The 17694-nt window shown below is 37.8% G+C and overlaps 1 protein-coding gene across 1 annotated transcript in view; it reads right to left on the reverse strand.

The window, feature by feature from the left end:
• Positions 1-2170: 2170 nt before the first annotated feature.
• The window catches only part of LOC116709500 (fibroblast growth factor receptor-like 1), a 46560-nt gene continuing 31036 nt past the window's right edge, over positions 2171-17694 (reverse strand). The window contains 5 exon segments of the mRNA XM_032548054.1: positions 2171-2876; positions 2878-3194; positions 4341-4694; positions 7397-7681; positions 8167-8235. Of these exon segments, the coding sequence (XP_032403945.1) occupies positions 2787-2876; positions 2878-3194; positions 4341-4694; positions 7397-7681; positions 8167-8235 (1115 nt within the window). The 3' untranslated portion in view covers positions 2171-2786.

Consider the following 17694-nt stretch of genomic DNA (forward strand, 5'->3'; position numbering starts at 1 on the left):
ACTCCCACAGCGGGACAATGCGCTTCCTGAATGGTGAAAGGAAACCCTACCTAGATTGGACCTGAATGAGGCTGGAGGGGGAGAAGATGCTGCCGGCTCGGTCGGTCTACACGTCAGTCATCTAAAGAGCCACCGTGAGACTGGGACCTGTGTCTGGACACGACCGACCCGGCACTCTGCGTCACCCGCGGACACTTTAACCCATTCAAAGGGAGACAGGATACTGGGGCAAACCCCCACATGATCTCATTCTGCACCCCTAACCAACAGGACTAACCAACAAGCACATCCTAGTTTTGTTTTTTTTAAAAAAAGCTTCTTTCAGTAATGAAATTTAAAAACTGAAAGTTTGATCATTTGTGACCAGGTCACACGATTATGTTAATTTTAAGGTTAAGCAGTACAAATGATGGGAATTCTGTTTCTCTTGTAATTAGAATAAAGCACAAGACCGATGTAAAGCTACAGCTAACTTCTACAAACTTAAAACTGTTACCATAGCTGCGTTTCCATTACAAACGTGTGCAAAACTGTTGATACTCCACTAACGTTGAAAAAAACACAATTCCGCAATTGCAGTATTTTCATGTTAAACAAGAAATGTAATTAGAATCACACATGAATAAATTTAAGCGATAACCACTTGCTGTCGCTGTTGGTTGTTTCCTCCAGTAGTAACATCCGGTTGTTGATCACATGACTCCTGCGCAAAGGAAGTGTTTCCCGAATTTTGAAACTACTTCATCAGCGCCAAAAACTTTTTTTTACATTAAGCACATTTCCTTTTGAAATGTCAAATTCCTCTACTTTAAGGCTAATGGAAATGCAGCTCATGTCACAGTAGTTTCCATTTACATATTTTGAATTAGGGCTGTTGTAAACAAATATTTTAGTAATCGAGTGATCTATTAAAATAAAATATTGGTAAATCTAACATAACAGAAGTACTACTATCGGATATCAGTGTCAGTCAAAATGTTCATATCTGAGGATCCCTAACAATAACTTCTGTAGTTTAGAAAATTAACCTGTAACAATAGCTCACTTTCTACATTAACCTGAAGTTATACAAAGATCTGAAATTATATTAAATTTAATGATAAAGAGGCATGCTCACAAATACGCTTATAAAAAATGTGTATACTCCAGCTTTTCGTTTATATATTCATCTCCAGTCAATTTAATAGGATAAACTCTCACCTTGCCCAGACATTTATAGCTCTTGTGTTCATGTTAGCGACGGGATTTGACGCCTTAGTTCGTCACAGAAACTCATCTACCAGCTGCGTTCCGCCACACATTTGTTGCGACCGGGGTAATGTGAAATTTATTTTTCCGGTTCGTCCGTAAAGCTGCGCATCTAAAGCACAGCCGCCTGTTCAGTCTATCTGCTCACCTGTATAAATAAGGATGCTTATTGGTCCCCCGAAAAACGACACAAACCCAGACATAATCACGTAAATCATGATCAGTAAAATCAGTAATCAGTAAAATCCTCCCAGGCCGAACCTGAAAACTGGACGTTATGCTGCTAACTCTTAGATTTCGTCAACAACTCGCAGGCGGAAGTGAGAGCGATGCGCAACGCAAATAACGGCCCGGCCGGAACACGGTGCGCTGAATAATAAAACATAACCTTAACGAAGCTTCGAGGCAGATACATTTTCCTCGAGGAATTTTAATAATAGAGGTACTCGAATCACTCGAGGAATTATTTTGAATATCTTTTTGATATTTAAAATGTATTTGACTTGATGCATTTAACTGACAAAACCCCCCATAAAATTAAATAAATTATTTTCAAGTTAATGAACTTTCAGTTAACTTGGTGTAAAATATTTGCAGCTTGTGACTACAAAATATGTTCCATTACATTTTTTGAGCTCCTTTCAGTTGACCAAAAGTGCTGGAGATTCTCTACTTGGGTTGCTAGGTAACGAAGCTGGGCGTTTGGGGTTGCTAGGTAACCTAGAACACCTAGAAACATTAACAGCCAAGAAACTGCTTTTAAAAAATAATTTAAAAAAAACGCTTGGGCTGTTCTTTAGCAAAGATTGAGGCTCAAATAAACGTTCAAAACGTCCAAGAAAAATGAACAAAAAAGAAAAATTACATACAGAAAATGCCTACATATGAGCATAAATTGGTTTAAAATGATGAAATCAAAGGGTACAATACACAAACGGTATACTTTATTAATATTACATAGATACGAAAAATGACTTACTCTGAAAAATAAACCTTTGATACATTTTTAAGAAAATAAATTAAATATTCTGACTACAGCTTAATAAACTGTTGTTGGATAAGGAGGTGGTCTCTGCCGGTTCGTCCCAACATGCTAAAGTCTAATAATGGGAACCTACAGAAAGAAAGTTAAATAATAAAGATTACAGAGGACCAGAACAGTTTACATGGAGGGTGGGAACACAATCCTTCCACCCTTTGCAGTCTTTGGCAACGTCTGAATGCCATAAACAGCTAACAGTGGGAGTGGGATGGAGAACGGTAGTGGTCAGCATTCCTAACAAATGCATCTTTAACAAACACAACCTGAGTTGGAGCTTTAAACCAGCCCTTCTGTGAACCTTTAGTACCCTTTTTGTTTGCATCCTCCGCGCTCGTCGGACCCAAATATCCGTTTAGGAAAACCCAAAGTCGGCGTAAAAGTGGTGTGAGCTTCTAACAGGTAGAAAAAGCACCAGAATGTGGAAGTTTTGTTGGGTAACACACACTTTTCTGGGTTTTCCAAGCAAGCGTTCTGGAAAGAAGGATGGCAGTTCAGGCTAACACTGAAAATGGATGTGCTGGTGCTGGTGCACCTTCCCGTCCACGTGGGAGTGGGTGTGCGTGTGGATGTCCGTGTAGATTTTGGGGATAGATTTTGGGCGGGACGCTGGGTCCGGCCTGGCTGAGGAGCAGCTGCTGCTGGGCCAGGTAGTCCTCGTAGTTCAGGCAGTCTTTATCCGGGCTGGAGGACGGCGCCGGGCAGCCCCGGTCCCGCTCTCGGTACGGCGCGCGGTGGGAGCTCTGCGTCGGCGCGCTGCTGGGAGGCGGGCAGTGCTTCCTGCTCTGGCAGAACCACAGCAGGACCGTGGCGAAGATGAAGACTATTCCAGCCGGGATGCCGATGATGACGGGCCAGGGGAGGGAGCTGGTGTTGGACGGGAGCAGGGACACGGGCGGCTTCGTGTCTGCAAAGGGAGGAAACATAAATACGGAAGATCACAACCTGATTCATGAACTCATGAATAAATGGCTGCTTAAATATTGCAGGTGTTGGTTTAGAACATTTACATATGACATTATAATGCCTCAATATTACATAAGAACTACCGTAATATTTAACTCCCTCCACAGATTCAGTGTCAGATTCAAATTCCTCAGAAAAACACAGATTACTTTGAACTAAAATCTGCCTGAGGTGTGAATTTCATGCTTACACTGCAAAAACACAGAATCTTACAAGGTATTTTTGATCTAGTTTCAGGTGTAAATATTTTATTACAGATAAAACTAAATTATAACTAACTTTTCAGCAAGAAATACAATTTTCTTATAAGTTAATAATTCCTTAATATTGATTAAAAAAAATTGCTACTTCCACTGGCAGTTCATTTTACTTCTAACACTCATAAGTGAACTGATCTGCTTTGGAAGAAGAACATTTTCAACTTTTGGAAATTTAAAAAAGTAAAAATTTTTTCCTTTTGAATCTGAAAGTTCATTGTTTTTTCTAGCAATTTTCTGAGTTATTTTCTCACAAATTTTAAGTTTTTTAGTTCAGAAATTTCAATGGTTTTTTTCCTAGACAATATGAGAATCTCAAAATCTCTGAGGTTTTTTAACAAATCCTAATTTTGAGATTAATATTTATTCTAAAAAAAAAATCTGATAAATTTCAGAGTATTTTCTTGCTAATTTTAGAGCTCAGTAATTTTCCAGGTTTTTTTTCTACATTTTTCTTTTTTAGCTTAATCTCAAAATTTCTCTTTTCTTCCACAAATCTTTGACTTTTGGAAATCAGAAATTTCCAAGTTCTTTCTAGAAAATTTCTGTGGCTAATCTAAAAATTTTGGAGCTTTTCTCACAAATTTTAAGCTTTTCAAGCTCAGAAATTTACAGGTAAGTTTTTTGGGGAGGTTTAGAATTTTATTCGACTCTGAGGTTTTTCTAAAAAAAAAAAAAAACCCCCAAAAAACAACTTTTCAGGCTCAGACATGTACAAGTACAGTTTTCTAGAACATTTCTAAGATCAAGATAACATTTTTAAAAGCTTTTTGGGTGGAAATTTACCGCCCTAAAGCAGCCCAGTAATGGAGCAGCATCTCGGCCCTCACCTGGCAGCACCGTCAGGAAGGCGCTGCGGAAGCTGTATCCCATGGTGTTGGCGCCTAAGCAGATGTACATGCCGGCGTCGTCCTCCTTGGCGCGGGTAATGAGCAGCTTGTTGAGGTAGGAGCCGTCGGGCCGGGACCACACCTCCCCGGTGGGCAGCACCACAAACCTGTGGTCCCCCACCTCGATGGTAGAGTTGTAGCGGCTCTCCTCGTGGGACTCCACGCGCTTTAGCCACTGGATGACCGGCTTCACGTCGCTGCGCACTTTGCACTGGAGGGACGTGGTGCCCCCGTAGTCCACCGTGGTGTTTACCGGGTGCGTCCCCGTCAGAACCGGTTTGGAGCTCGTCCTTTCTGCACAGACGCAACGAAAAGAACCGTCACAAACATTGTTTTAGTCTAAAGTAGGGACGCAAATAATTTATCGTCGATTAACGTTTTAATTAGTTTAAATTTAATTCCGATCGATTAGCTAATAACGTCCGTTTAGAGTAGACTTTCTTTTAGTGTTGTAGTTTGGCCGCCATCCAACAGAGGGCGCCGCTAGTCGTCTTTAAGCAGAGCCCTTGATACATAAGAAAAGATGGCGGACAAACTAGAACGGATAAAAGAAATGGTCCAAACAGAGTCCGGTGGGATATAAAATGCGCTTTATGCGGTTCTGTTTTGAAATATAAAGACGCAACAAGCTCATCAAGTCACCACATTAATAGCGTTTTTATTAAATAATTACTGAAGGCGAAGATGTGGCAATAGAAAAGCAGAGGGAACATGATGCCAATAAGCACGGTAGATTTTGAGGGCTGTTGTAAGCTAAAAGAATAGAAATGTCCTTTTTTGTCACACAATCGGAAAATTGCTGTACAACAGCAGCAAAGTGACAGGCAATACGATTAAATACACTCACACAAAGATAGAATATCAAATGTATAAAAAGACACCAATAAGGAATAAAATAGTGTACAGTAAGGGCAAAATTTAAATATATTTACCATGTAATTATATTTTAAAAAAATACTTTATGTTATGGAAAGACAGTCTGCCCTCTTATCCATTAATCGCTAGTTGATCAATTAGATATAAGTTTGTTTATTTTTTGGTCATTTTTCAACTCTCCCAGACAGAAAATAAAGAAAAAAATTTAAATAAAAAAAACAACAAAACACACAAAACAAAACTAATACAGAAACAGATAAATTATATTTAAACCCCTGTCAATGGCAAGAAGAAGTAGTGTAGGTAGAAGCACAAGCACTGCATCATCAAAAATCTTTCCGCTGTATTTTTCCTAAGACATATACTGGGGTTCCAGCTAAGTCAGTAGACAACTCATAAAAGAAAAACAATCAAACCTCATTCTATTTGTTTAGCAAATGATTTTCATACTTTTTTATTTTAATAGTGAAAAACACAGTTTTAACTCCTCACAACAATCAACTCATGAATCGATAACTTGCATTCCTCGTCCAAAGTAGCCTAAAGGTAAGAGCTTGTAATTGAGAGAGAGGCAGGAACAGCACATGTAACACAAGAAGTATGTGTGATTAGCTTCCTCTCCGTGCTCCTGGTTGTACAGCGCTGCGCTCTCGGGGGGTTGGAGGGGGCTCTGGCAGACAGCTGGGCTCTAATCAGCTCCAGATTGGCTGGATGGTCCCCTCCCTGAACAAACAGTGGGGCACCAGCCCTCACTCCTGACTGCTTCCTCAATGTGCTTCTCATTGCTGAGAGAACATTCATCCAGACCTGCTGATCACAATCTGACTGCAGTGAAGGAGAGAAGGTTTGTCTGCAGACGCAGACCTGCGGTGGTGCCAATTTGAGTCTATTTCCTGCAGCTACGAGCGCTTTGTGAAAGTATTTACACTTGGGCTGAAACGATTAATCAGATGAATAGATTATCGAAATAATCATCAACTAATTTAGTAATTGATTAATCGCTAACTAGTGTACAGACTCAAAAAAGGCAATATGCTGAAAAAACAACATATTCACAGCAGTAATCAAGCCAAGGATGTGAATTTTTTTTTGGATACATTTTGCATTTAAGACAGAAAAACATTCTTTGTAAACATGTTTTAACCAAAACTCCTCAGGTAACAGTTTTAGTTTCACCCAGTTCAAATTACGCAAACAAAACCTTCTATTAAGCAGCTATTGTTGTCTAATTATTAATCAGAAATAGTCAACAGGTCAGCGCTACGCTGTATTGATGTTAAATCAACAGAAAGGGTTGAAGTTAGACGTATTTTTTAAATGCAGATGCATCCTTTGCTACAAATGATCAACCAATGGAATGCTACGTTATTGTATTTCAGGTAATAAAATGTTTTCTTGTTTAAAAATGGAATTTAATTATTTGCATTTTCTTGCGTATCTCCAATACTGAATAAAATAAGTGAAAGTGGTGAAATGAAAAATTGGTATAATGTGCAACTTTTTAAAATTCGAATAATTGATCAAATAATTGAAAACTAAAATAATCGTTAGCTGCAGTCAAAGTCAGATAACATCAAAATCAAACTTTCTGATCTGATACTGCTAGATCTGTCACAATAATCAATAAATCAATTAATCACACAATAAGTTATAACAAACTCAATAATGTCCATTTGTATAATTTACGGTTTTTCTCTCTTTTATTTATTTATTTTTATTACCAAAAACTGGATGATAAATCTCTTCAGTCTGGTGCTTTGGTCTCAAATTGCTTTGAAGGATAATTTTGTTTACAGAGACTTAATTCGTTTTATTTATTGTTTTGTTTATTTATTTAGGATATTTAAAATGTCTTCTGGTTCCAGTTTTAAGCTTATTGATCTTTGAGAATGTGTTCTTGCATTATTACCTGAAAATGGTCTCAAAGCAACAATATTATTGTTAATCGCTGTAAGTTCTAGGACAATTTATCGTCCAGTGAAATTTGTTACTGTGGCACGCCTAAACACTGCACATCACCTACTCCTCACCTGTCTACTGAAACATGGTGGTGGCAGTATCATGACCCTGGAGCAGCTTTTCTTCTATGAATGACTACAGCTGGTTTGGTTGATACTCACGGATGACTTCGACCTTGTACGTGGCGTTGATCTCCCCAGCCCGGTTGGAGACCCTGCAGGTGTATTTGCCGCTGTGCTCCGGCACCACATTCTTCAGACTCAGAGTCCACTTCCTCTGGCGGCCCTCGCCGACTTCCTGCTCAGTCAGGGGCCGGTCGTCCTTCAGCCACACGATGTCCGGCCGAGGGTTTCCGCTGGCTGAACACTTGAGGCGCACCGTGCTGCCCACGGGACACGCTATCACCCTGCGCCTCATCTTCTCCGGCTGCGTGAAGCGAGGACGAGCTGCCAGGGGGAAATATTTAGTTTGAATATCCAAAGATTGAGAGGAAATAATTGGGTGGGCATTTATCATATTTTTTAGGATTTATTGTAAAAATGTTTATTAATTGTTGTCATGATGAATTTCAGTTAATGATGTTAAGTAAAAAAAAAAATCAAAACTGACAATATGATCGGAAATAGGTTGGTAAATAGATTAGTTTTACTAATTTAGCTTAATTCTGAAGGCAATTGATTTTCATTGGGGCTATCAGAGTAAAATACATTCCACAATGTTCAGATTTCTATTAGTAAAGCAAATGAAAACGGCCGTGTATAGAATGATTTTCCTTAAACGTCACACGTACGTAAGCCCCTTTGTGTCGGTTTATCGCGTAAAATCCAGATAAAACACATTATAGTCTGTGGTTGGAAATTGACAAAATGTGGAGAAGTTTGCAAGACAGTGCGGTTTGTTAAAAGCAGGACATTAGACTTGGAGTTCTTACCCAATTTGTCACCACCTGGTTCTGGTTCTGCTCCGTTCGCTGGTCCTGAATTATCAGAGCGAGGGTCATCTGCAGACACAAAAGGAATAGAAATATGTCAGCGCACGACTACATGACAGGAAAAGGCCTTTATTTCTACATTATCAAAAACTGAATACAGTTTTTATAACTTAAATGTGAGACCTATTATGCAAAATTCACTTCTTTCTTTGTGTTTTTATGCTTTTATTTGTGTCTCAGCTGCTTCTAAAAACAGTCCAGAAGCTTAACAAAAACCACTCGGTTGTTCTTTTGGCAATAAGTTAGTGTTTTTTAGTGAATGGAAAAGAAGCAGTTTTGAAAACATTCTGAATGTTGAGTTACATTCTATGTTACCTAGCAACCGCAGAAGAGCCCAGCCCTGTTGCCTAGCAACCCCAGCAGGCATTCCAGCATGTGGCAAGTATTTTGCTTTTGACTTACTATTTAGAAACGACTTTCTGCATTCTTGTTATGTATAGTTGTACAATTAAGCATTTGTTTGCGGCCATTTTGAGTATAAACGTTGAGTTGGGGGGCGTGGCCACCAGCAGCTTATTTGGATTTAAAGTGACAAGACGCCCTAAAACAGCTCATTCTAAGAGGAGCTAAAATAATTTACCAGACTAAAATGTCATTATCTAAGAATGATTTTGTGCCATAAATGTGATGAAATTTTTTTTTGTAGCCCATAGGATAATCTTAACATGTTTAAGGAAGCATAATAAGTCAAAAACAAGCAGCACTTTTAACATCTGACCCTGTTACTGCTACAGAGTCAAACTGGCCTAGAAATGAGTTTTAAGACTCTCTGCGCAGGCTGCATGCTGGGGTCACACTCTGCTGCATTTGGAAGTAATATGATCGTTTTTTATTAAGCCCTGTTAGAGCGGACAGCTGGAGTTTAGTCACTGGCTGACATCATGCAGCCCAGCTAAGACCGGGCTTAAAGACGTTATAATGACTGAAACTTCATCCACATTCGATGCTCTGCAGACAGAGACATTAAGCAGAAGGTACATCCACAGTCAGCTTTTCTAACCAATGCATTCTTAAAATAAAATAAAAAAAATAAGCGAATGTATTCATTGCGACTCAACGTAACTATTTCTACCTTCTGTGACTGATTTTAATTTCTGGCTCTGCTGGATTCTGCCGCATCGAGTCTGACTCACTTTATTCCCTCCTCTTGGTTTGATTGGGTCAGGTAAAGAGGCCAGATGTGACTTCTAACCCCCGCCGCTCTGCCTCCCTCTGAGAACCCTGAAACCGTCGGAGCTCTCCTGGGTTCTCTAGGTACAGGCCCTCCTTTGTTTGTCCCCTGCAGCACCGATCCCAGCCATGATGTCATGGCTATTTGGAGGGGCTTTAACTGGCCAACGATAATAACCAAAGAAATATTTCCCTCTTGCTCACTTGGGCTCTCCACATTCCTGCCGGTTCCTGAACTTCCCAATCCAAACAGATCCTGGTCCCGCACTGCCTGGGGTTTTCTTTCTGACTTCAGTTTTTTTTCATTGAATTTGTTTCCTCTCTGCTTTTTGGTGATTTTAGGGAACAATGACGCTCTTTATGCATCTGAGCCGTTAAAGCTATCCCGTGCCACTATTGTTTTGGCACAATGCAGGCTCAGAAAGCTGCAGAGGTGGGAACGTTTTGAGGCCAAACATATACATTTAGCTGTTTCAGAGATTAATTTAGTGTGTTAATTTAGCTGATTTTTATCACAAATAAAAGAAGCAAGGAGTTTTCTGCTCATTTCTCACACTCTAAGCCTGAATGAATTTTAGTGTGAGACATAAGCAGAAAACTAATTGATTAAGACTTATCAAAAACTTTGTTATGTACAGCTGCAAGTAACGATTATTTTAGTAATCAATTATTAATCAGATTAATCTGATGATTAATCAACAGAATTGATTAATGATCAATCCCCAAGTAGGAAATGGTTGGGGATTAGGACTGAAACGATTAATCGGATAAACTGTGTTGAATCGATTACGGAACTAATCGTCAACTATTTGAGTAATCAATTATATCGATTAATCAATATAATCGTTGATTAATCTGATGGTTAACCAATTACTCAGATAAAAAAAATTGCCATATTTGTCACATTTTTCATTTAGCCACTTACATTTTTTTATACAATATTAAAAATACATTAAGAGATGCAAAAAAATGTTTCCTTAATAAATAAGAAAATAAGTTTTATTGCCTAAAATGGAATTTAGTGAACAGCTTGATCATTTGTAGCAAAAGATGCATCTGCAGCTGAAATATAGTTCTAACATCAACATGTGAAAAGTTCAATCCTTTCTGCCTGACCTAACACAGTGCACTAATCTTTTGACTGTTTTTTCTATTAACCAATTAATGAATAGGTAGCAAAAGGTGCATAAGATTTTTTTTTCTGTACAAAATTTGAATTGGGTGAAGGTGAAAACCACTTGTGAAGTTCTGAGGAAAACATTTTTAAGTTGTTTTAATCTTAAATGGAATATATACAGTATGTATATATACAGTATGTATATATTTGTACAGTTTTGGCTGAATTACAGTCTCAGAATGTGTTGTTCTTTCAGCAGTTGGCCTTTTCTGAGTCTGTGCACTCCAGTTAACAATTAATCGGTTACTAAATTAGTTGACGATTATTTAAATAATCGATTAATTCATAATTAAAGCGAGTTAGTAAGCCATTATAAAATAAATATATTCACTGATTATGTGTAATCAATTTGAGTCAAGGTAAATATCTATCTGCAACATTTATAGAATCTTACTGGCCTTCTAAACGACTGGTAATAATCACTTGCAAAGTGGAAAAGAAGAATTATAAAACTGATAATTTATACATTTTTTAGTTTAATTGGCTTTTTTGACAGGCATAGTCCTGCCTCCATCCGGTAGTTGTTAAAGTCCTGCAATCCTCTTGTGACGTGAAGCAGAGCAGTTGAAGTAGACGAAAGGTCAGCTCTGAGGTGCTGGTGCTCACCACATACACCAGTAAACATTACAAAAATCTGGATCCAAATGCAACCTATTCTGAGGCTGAAAACTTCAAGTTTGTTAAAAGGCAATTTTGATCCAACTCAAATTCATTCATGATGTCCCTGCAGTGTTTGTGGTCTGACGCCATCTTTTCTCACTTCATTCACAAAACCAGCCGCAGGAAACGGTTCCACCACACACGCTTTCTGCTGGCTGAGGCACAAGAACGAGCCAGAGGAGGGATTTTTATATCAGAGTGGGCTCCGGGGATGGCTGGGCATTAGGACTGAAACGATTAATTGGATTAATTGTGATGAATCAATTATTGATATAATCATCATCTAATTTAGTAATCGATTAATCGTTAACTGGAGTATACAGACTCAAAAACAGGCAATTTGATGAAAGAAGAACACACTCAGAGCAGTAATTAGGTCAAAACTGTAATAAAATGTACATATGATTTGCGTTTACGATAGAAAAACAACATTGTATCTAATCGATTAATCGTCAGAAGAATCGATTAATTGATAACTAAAATAGTCGCTGGTTGCAGCCCTTTCGGGTTTATGTGACAGTCCAGAGAAAGCTCAGCACTGCGGCCTTGCATCACCTAAAAATAGCTAACACATGCGAACATCTGGATGTTTTACTCCAGATGGGAGCAAAATTTTTTTAAAAAAGCTTCACGAGAGCCAACAGGAGAACTAGATTTTTATCTAGTTTTACAGTTAAAGCTAGATTTTAACTGTGGACAGCTGACAGATTATGCTAATCTGCAAAATGGCGACAGCAAACGTTGGGAGAAAACACGTGAATACATTTTCTGAAAATGGTATCTTCTGTTGAGTATTCATTGACCAATCGATATACACTAATCACTATACAACACTTTGACCTTTTTGAATTATTCACCTAGAAATTAACCAAAGTATGAAAAAACTAAAATCACTAATAAAAACTAACACTATTTAACTAGTAATAACTGATATAAAAACTAGCAAACACACTTTAAAACTAATTAAAATTAACTAAATTAGACAAGCAAAATGTCACAACAAAATAAAACTAAACTATAATGAAAACCCCAAACTATCATAACCCTATTAAGTCTTTGATTCTTGTAATATTATGACTTTTTCTGCTAATTAACTAAAAACCCACAGTCTGGACCTAATATTCAGACAACAAACAAATCGAATCTGCAAAACACAATTGTCAAACAAGAAATATAGAAACACAAGGAGTGAACTAGTGAAAAAAAATCTACATTTTCCCCAACAAATCAATCAGTAAAATCTGATTAATCAATACAATTCGATTAATAATTCAAATTTGATTAATCAGTAAAATTGATTTATCTCCGAGCCTCAGATTTCTGTTTCTGCTCTCATGTCCGTCATCCTGCTTCAGCTGCTGGCTTATCGACTCTCATTTATTTTTGCAGCGGTGCGTTTTAATCAGATTACAGGGCCTCATTGTCAGAATCCTGCCAGTGTGCAATTATCATGAGCAAAACTTTCCATTAACTCAGCTAATTAATTTAGCTGCCTGCCAGTATGTTTCTCCAGAAGATCTGAGAGGAGTTTATTTATTTGAAGTTGTGTAAATGAGGGGTAGCCGACTCCCTGCGCAGCATCCATCAACCATCATCCATCACGCCGCTTTGTTGTTTCTTTTGACTCACAAAGAGAAGAGCTGCAGTGGGTCAGGACGACTGGAACCTGGCAGCGCTTCAAGAGCATTCCTTTGCAAACAGAACCAGCAGAGAACTGAAAGAGGACGGTGAGGAGACGGGGCGGGGGGCATGTTCTGTTCTAGAGAGATTTCTTTCTTCCCATCTGTCCTCCCAAGAGCTATCTGAGGAATCTGGTCCATCAGCGCAACACGGCGCCTCCTCAATCCCTCCAGCTGGCTGTTTGGGCCCTGTTTGGATGGGGAGTCCTGACAACTGGTCCCATCAGCCCCCAAGGACCCCGTCCAGAGCATGCAGCGACTCCTGTGTCCTCTGCAGATTAAGTCCCAGCAGGTTTTATCTCAGCTTTAGCATGGGATTGTCATATTAACATTTACAAGACTGGAGGTAATGTTTATGTCTGCAGGGATGATGTACTGCAGAGCAGGGTTCTAATAATTTTGGGTTTTTCATTATGGTGTAGTTTAATAATGTTGTGTCTTTTTGTTTGTCTAAATTAGTCAGATTTAGTTTTTAGAGTGTGTTTGCTAGCTTTTATTAGTTATTATTAATTAAATATTGCTTACTTTTAGTTGGGTAATTTTAGTTTTTTCATACTTTGGTTCATTTTTAAGTGCAGAATTAAAAAAGGTCAAAGTATTGTATTGTGATTATATACACAACATTTGGGTAGTAAATACTCAACAGATGACACCATTATCAAAAAATGTGTTTGATTATTGTTGAACTGGTGTTTTCTGGCGTTTTCTCCCAACGTTTGCTGTCGCCATTTTGCGGACTAGCATAAACACCGCAAGGAGGAATATTGAGTACCGTAATTTGGCGACAGCTGACATAAATTTCTTGTATTGGGAAAAAATATCAATTTCATATCAGTTCAAAAGGCTAATAAATAGATTCATGAACACAAAAACAAACAATTTATCTATGATTTCAGTGTGTTTGTTCCATAAATGTAAGATATAGTTCTTGTAATAGTTTTTCCACATTAATTACCGTTTGTATTCATTTTTGTTGACAAAAATGTTTTCTCAGTTTCAGTTTTTGTTATTTCGAACTATAACTTTTGTAATCTCAGGGGAATGAAGTTGCAGTTTTATGAGAACTACCAAAGCATCTTGAGCATCTTTTTAGGTTCTACTTTGGTATCGGGTTTGCAGCTGAGGAAACACTTCATCTTTTAACGTATCAGAATCAAATTATCATCAGTATCAGGACTTTGAAACAACTGAGTTAAGGCCGAATCTATTTCAAAGATTCGGCCTTCAAAGAAAGAACAAAAAATTTCAGATTTTGTTAACTCTAAAAACATTTTTACCCAAAATTAGGAGTGGGCATTTATCGTATCGTTTATCATTTATTGTGAAAAATTTCTAAACATGATAAGAATTTTGATTTATTGTTGTGACAATTTCAGCTATTTTTGTTAAATAAAACAAAACTCACACAGTATGATCTGAAATGTTATTTTCTCTACTGTTTAATCCACTACAGTGTCAATAACTATCAGCAAATTTGAAAATATGATTAAATGTGGTTACTCTGTGACGTTAAAAGACATAAATCACTATTTTAAGTAAATGACATCCTGAAGAAACCTATTTAAAATGGGAATCTTTTGTTTTTGTGGTTCTATGAAAGCTGTTGAATTTTAGTCATACGGTTTTCTAAAAAATATTAAATAGATTTTTAATCTTTAATGTTATCACAATAGTACCCCAAAATATTGCAATAAAATTCATATCACCCAACTCAAAACTACTTATTCTCACAATTTTAATGTTTTTCTATTAAAATTGCATCTTTATTCTGCTAATATTTTGAATATATTCTTATGATCAAAGATTAAAATAAAAGCCTCTTTTCGAAAATGTTTTCTCTCCTTTGTAATTTCTTTTTTAGAAAAGAAAATGAGATAAATAAATCAATCGGAAATCATATCTGGCATTGAAAACAGCAGCGTGTGTTTGGTCTCTCTTTTCGCTCTTCGCCACATGAGGAAGAGGAGGAATTACAGCAGAGAAAATCTGGATTGAGAGGGAAGCCAGAAAGCTTCGATACAACTCCATAAAGGGCAAAAACCCTCCTGATGAAAATCAGAAGAACTGATTTTCTCAGCAGGTCTTCAGATTAAATATGTGATGCAGCTCATTCCTAAGAAAACCGTAGAGTGTGAGAAGAGCTACAAACGTAGCCGGGTCGGACTGACTGCTCACCTCCAGGTTCAGATTTGGGATGATTTTATTTGGAGTTGGGAAAGTTTTACATTGTGTTTGGGCTGAAAACTATGAATCAGATCTGGCAACTCTGCCGAACGTCGGCATGTCTGTTATTTGTGAGAGTGACATCAGGACTTCGATGTTGACGGTGTAATGAAGACACGGCTCGCCACGAAAACCTGCTTCCTGGAATGTAATCCACTTTGGAACCAGGTTTAAAAAATTATAATTTTCGGTCTACCAGGACACTAAATCCATGTGGATGCGAAGCCTAAACTAGAGCTGCAACTAACGATTATTTCACTTATAGATTAATAGATTCTGATGATTAATCGATAAACGATTCTGACAATTAATCGAATACAAAACTAGGCACATTTTGCAGATTTTTCATTTGAGTTTTTAAAATATGCAAACTAACAATTTAATCCTTCTTTTAAATAAAAATGAAACATTTTTATTGCCTAAAATGCAACAACATATTACTCCCATGTAGCAAGAGACGCATCTGTAGCTAAAAAAAATACTCTTAACACTGTGAAAAGCTGAACCCTTTCTGCTCAAATTACCATCAGTGTACGGCTGATCTATTGATTATTTTCATAATTGATTAGATAGCAAAAGGTTCTTAATAGATTTTTTAACAGAATTTGAACCGGGTGAAGCTAAAGCTGCCATTTGAGAAGATTTAGTTAGACCATATATAGAAAAGTAAGTTTTTTTATCTTAAAGGCAAAATGTATACATTTTTTGTAGCGTTATTGCTTAATAACTTTTCTGAGTGTGTTGTTCTTTCAGCATATAGCGTTTTTTGGCAATTAGTTGATTACTACATTAGTTGACGATTATTTCAATAATCAATTATCAGGCTTTACCCCAGTATATTATAAGCCTGGAGGGCCACCACGCTTTACTTGTGCCCCCACCAGGCTAAACATTGTTTATTTAAGACTTTTTAAAATGCATTTTTAAGACTTTATACTTGGTGTTCATGTATTAATCTTCCAATCTTCCAATAACACATAATTATCAAGTGATATTATCAAATTTTCTGTCAACTTTAAAAAAAATTTGACTCAAAAATATGTGGCTGCTGGATGAATGACGTCCTGGCGCCCAACCACAGGACTAAGCAAGTTTTCTGGGGAAACTTTGCAATTAATCACGATTAATCATTTCAACCCTATAGAAACAACCATATTTCTGTTCTCTCATCATCCAAAGATTTCAGCAACGCCTCTCCACTCAGGGTTCATTTTTATTTAAAACAAGAACTGCTCCGAGACTGAGTGAACGGGTATCTGTAACGTAAAAACCCAAAGGGCGATGTCTGATACTGTTTAGCAGAGCTCTGTTGGCAACCCTGGCATTACAGATGGCTGTGCTCCAACATCTTCAGCCTCTAATTTAAACACAATCAGCTGACACCCAGGCTTTGAACTTGCTTAAACCGTGCTCTGTGCACGCCGCGCTGCATCAACCGGCGTTTTCTGCGTTTCCTCTGATGCACAGCCGTCACGAGGTCGGGGTGAAACTCCTCCTGTGAGATACAGCAGACTCTGGGGCTAATTAGGCATCTTAGAGTAATTAGACTAAACACAGCCTTCACGCTCCACTCCACTCATTCATCGTGCTGCGCCCCGGTGAAGAGGAAATGCACTGTACCCAGACTGGGTCAGAGCGTCTCTAATCCTGGAAGCCCTGCGCAGAGCTCTGAGGCAAACCGGCACTTTAACACTGAATGTGGTTCTTATTGTGGACCTCCTGCACACAGGCAGCCTGGGGAAAAGGAAGAGCTCAAGATCCAACTGAGTCACAGAGGATGAAGCAGCATGAAACAATATCCCAGGCTGCTGTTGACTTTGGACAGAGCGAGGTAAAGAGCTGCAACGCAGGCAGAGGCGAGGGGATCAGGCGGTAAAGCGCCAGAAATCTGAATGATGATGTCTTTAACCAGCGGCACGCTCTGCAGGGAAATGATGTCGCAGGTCAGAACCAGAACTCTTCCTTTTAGTCCGGTAGACTCGGGTCGATTGGGAACAGAATTGCAACATTTGTAGGAATGTCATGATGAATTTTGCTGGACAATAAATTGTCCCATTAGTTATTGTGATAAACAGTAATATTGTTTATCAAGTAATGTAATGGTAATGGCATAATAATGCAAGATTGCATTCATATATTTCAATAAACTTTAAATTCTAGAGAGCATTTAACACTGGAACTACAAGACATTCCAATTTAATTCAATTCAAAAATATTTTATTGATCCCAAATGGTAATTAAATATAATGTTATTAAATTTAAAATGACATTAAATATACAAAATAAACAAAACAACAAATAAATTGAATTATGGAGTCCCTGTAATTAAAATTGTCATTCAGAAAATGGCTAGTTGAGACCAAAACACCAGTCTGAAGACTTTTGTCGTCCAGTTTTTGATAGAAAGAAAAAACAATAAATTAAGCAAACTAAAATTATTGAACTTGTTTTAATTTATCAGGCGATTAAATTGATTTATTGCTTAAACATTTGTTACATTTTAAACAACCCAAACGAATCAGAAAACCTGTTTACCTCCTTATCACTACAGCTGGGCAA

This window comes from Xiphophorus hellerii, chromosome 19 (genome assembly GCF_003331165.1).
Source record: "Xiphophorus hellerii strain 12219 chromosome 19, Xiphophorus_hellerii-4.1, whole genome shotgun sequence".
Classification (NCBI taxonomy): domain Eukaryota; kingdom Metazoa; phylum Chordata; class Actinopteri; order Cyprinodontiformes; family Poeciliidae; genus Xiphophorus; species Xiphophorus hellerii.